This window comes from Oncorhynchus mykiss, chromosome 4 (genome assembly GCF_057628025.1).
Source record: "Oncorhynchus mykiss isolate SJ-2025 chromosome 4, ASM5762802v1, whole genome shotgun sequence".
NCBI lineage: Eukaryota > Metazoa > Chordata > Actinopteri > Salmoniformes > Salmonidae > Oncorhynchus > Oncorhynchus mykiss.
This window is the reverse complement of record NC_143025.1, coordinates 92,022,550-92,025,000: the sequence shown is the minus strand read 5'-3', so window position 1 is coordinate 92,025,000 and position 2,451 is coordinate 92,022,550. Positions and strand designations below refer to the sequence as shown.

At 45.8% G+C, this 2,451-nt stretch overlaps 1 protein-coding gene across 1 annotated transcript in view; it reads left to right on the top strand.

Moving 5' to 3' along the window:
- The window catches only part of blk (BLK proto-oncogene, Src family tyrosine kinase), a 33,785-nt gene extending 32,702 nt beyond the window's left edge, over positions 1-1,083 (top strand). The window contains exon 13 of the mRNA XM_036976393.2: positions 1-1,083. This exon is cut by the window's left edge and continues 55 nt beyond it. Coding sequence (XP_036832288.1) covers positions 1-148 — 148 coding nt within the window. The 3' untranslated portion in view covers positions 149-1,083.
- Positions 1,084-2,451: the final 1,368 nt, after the last annotated feature.

The following is a 2,451-nucleotide window of genomic DNA, read 5'->3' as shown; positions in this document are numbered from 1 at the left end:
TCCGGAGGGTTGTCCTGAGGAACTATATGACCTCATGATGACCTGCTGGAAGGAGAGACCAGAGGAACGGCCCACCTTCGAACACCTGCAGGAAACTCTCAATGACTTCTTCATCGCCACTGAGGGACAATACGAGATGCAGATCTGACGGTGAACTCAAAGTCATCATTCAATGCTTCTGTCAAAGCCCCCCCCCCCCCCCCCCCCCCCCCCCCCAGGACTAATGTCAACATTTAAAAGTTATTGTTGTAACGCTCGAGGAACACATGGAAATTTCATCTCTACATCCTTAGATGTCCATAGTACGAGATGCAGCCCTGATTGAACCAAGCCATGACGTAGTGAGATTGGCCTGGTTGGCCCATGTTTACTCAACACAGATCTACTCGAGTTGCTGCCTGGAACCTAAAGCTAAAAAAGACCATGTGAAAAGATAAGAAAATATCAAAGCCAGGACAGTTTGTTTCGGGTCGGCACAGCGGTGTGAAAAGAGTACAAGGACTTTTTCACAGCACAGTCCGAGATTCAGCCCCGAGACTGGTTCATTAATACAAGAGGACGGCAATGGAAACCTCACAGAGTTTGAAGTAGAAATAGACTCCTGCATCTGACTGCACTTATTTACGTCGGTCCTCTTGTCTGTTAAGGACTTGTGGCATAGCCATAGAGAGATACATGGATTTAAACAGACAGACTGATGAAACGAGACAAAACGAGAGGCCAATGGATTGACCAAGATGACGATATGGGACCGATAGAGACACAAACTGATCCTGAGACGGGTGGGGTGGGGTGGGGTGGGGTGCAACGGTGTTTTGGCATGGTTTTGGTTATGGTATGGGCACGGTCGGGACAAGACCTCACGGACTTTGCCTTCATCCTCATAGACTTGCCTACATACTACTCTTTCTCCTTGGTTCCTCGGGGAAAAAAAGGCTTCTACAAGAAAGAACCCAACAGAACATATCTACATGTCTGGCCTCCTCTGCTCCTTTATACAGTCATTTTAATGTGCATACAACGCTATAGGGCCCCTGAATTATGAAATTTGATCAATAAAGATGTATATTATTGGTAATTTAATTGATGCTGCATTTCGAGTGAATTTTGAGAACCATATGACGTGAGCTTACGGTAAAGTCCCCACATGGTAAAATGACTATTTGTGCCTACTGTGGTAAATATTGACGAGCTGATAAAATAGCAGTAAGTGCACTGTAGGATGATAGATGGGTAGGATCTTACTGGGTACATTGTTACAATGGGGATGGTTGTTAGATTGTGACAAGCAACCTCAACATCAATGTTAATTTGTTAATTAAGATGCTAGTTACTCCATGGCTTGACCTAGAAACTCAGTCTTGAAATAAAACTCTCCCTTTTCCCTCTTTTCAATAAAAAAACAAAGTCATTGCTTATGGATACTCCCATCATACAACTCTTTGGGTAGCCTAGTGGTTAGAGTGGAGGGGCGGCAGGGTAGCCTAGTGGTTAGAGTGTAGAGGGGGCAGGGTAGCCTAGTGGTTAGAGTGTAGAGGGGGCAGGGTAGCCTAGTGGTTAGAGTGTAGAGGGGGCAGGGTAGCCTAGTGGTTAGAGTGGAGGGGCGGCAGGGTAGCCTAGTGGTTAGAGTGTAGAGGGTGCAGGGTAGCCTAGTGGTTAGAGTGTAGAGGGGGCAGGGTAGCCTAGTGGTTAGAGTGTAGAGGCGGCAGGGTAGCCTAGTGGTTAGAGTGTAGAGGGGGCAGGGTAGCCTAGTGGTTAGAGTGGAGGGGCGGCAGGGTAGCCTAGTGGTTAGAGTGTAGAGGGGGCAGGGTAGCCTAGTGGTTAGAGTGGAGGGGCGGCAGGGTAGCCTAGTGGTTAGAGTGTAGGGGCGGCAGGGTAGCCTAGTGGTTAGAGTGGAGGGGCGGCAGGGTAGCCTAGTGGTTAGAGTGGAGGGGCGGCAGGGTAGCCTAGTGGTTAGAGTGTTGGACTAGTAACCGTAAAGGTTGCAAGATTGAATCCCCGAGTTGACAAGGTATTAATCTGATGTTCTGCCCCCCTGAACAAGGCAGTTAACCCACTGTTCCTAGGACGTCATTGACAATAAGAATTTGTTCTTATTAAAGCTGACTTGCCTTGTTAAATAAAGGTTAAAGGTTAAAAGAAATGACACACGTCAAATGCAGTTTGACAACTAAAATAACAGTGAGGATTATTGAGATCTCAATCAAGCAGAACTTTCCTGGTCATTATATATTTATATTATATTTAGTGTAACTAAAGCAGCCCTATTTACTGAGTCAACTCTGTCAGTCGGGAAAACCTTTTCGCTCTAAATAAAATGAAGACCCTTCTGTTTCAGAAGGTCTGAATCTTAAGCAATGTACACATGTTGTAGGCTACATGTTGTTTTAAAATACAGTAAACCAACATAGCCACTGTAGTAGGCTACATGTTGTTTAAAAATACAGTAAA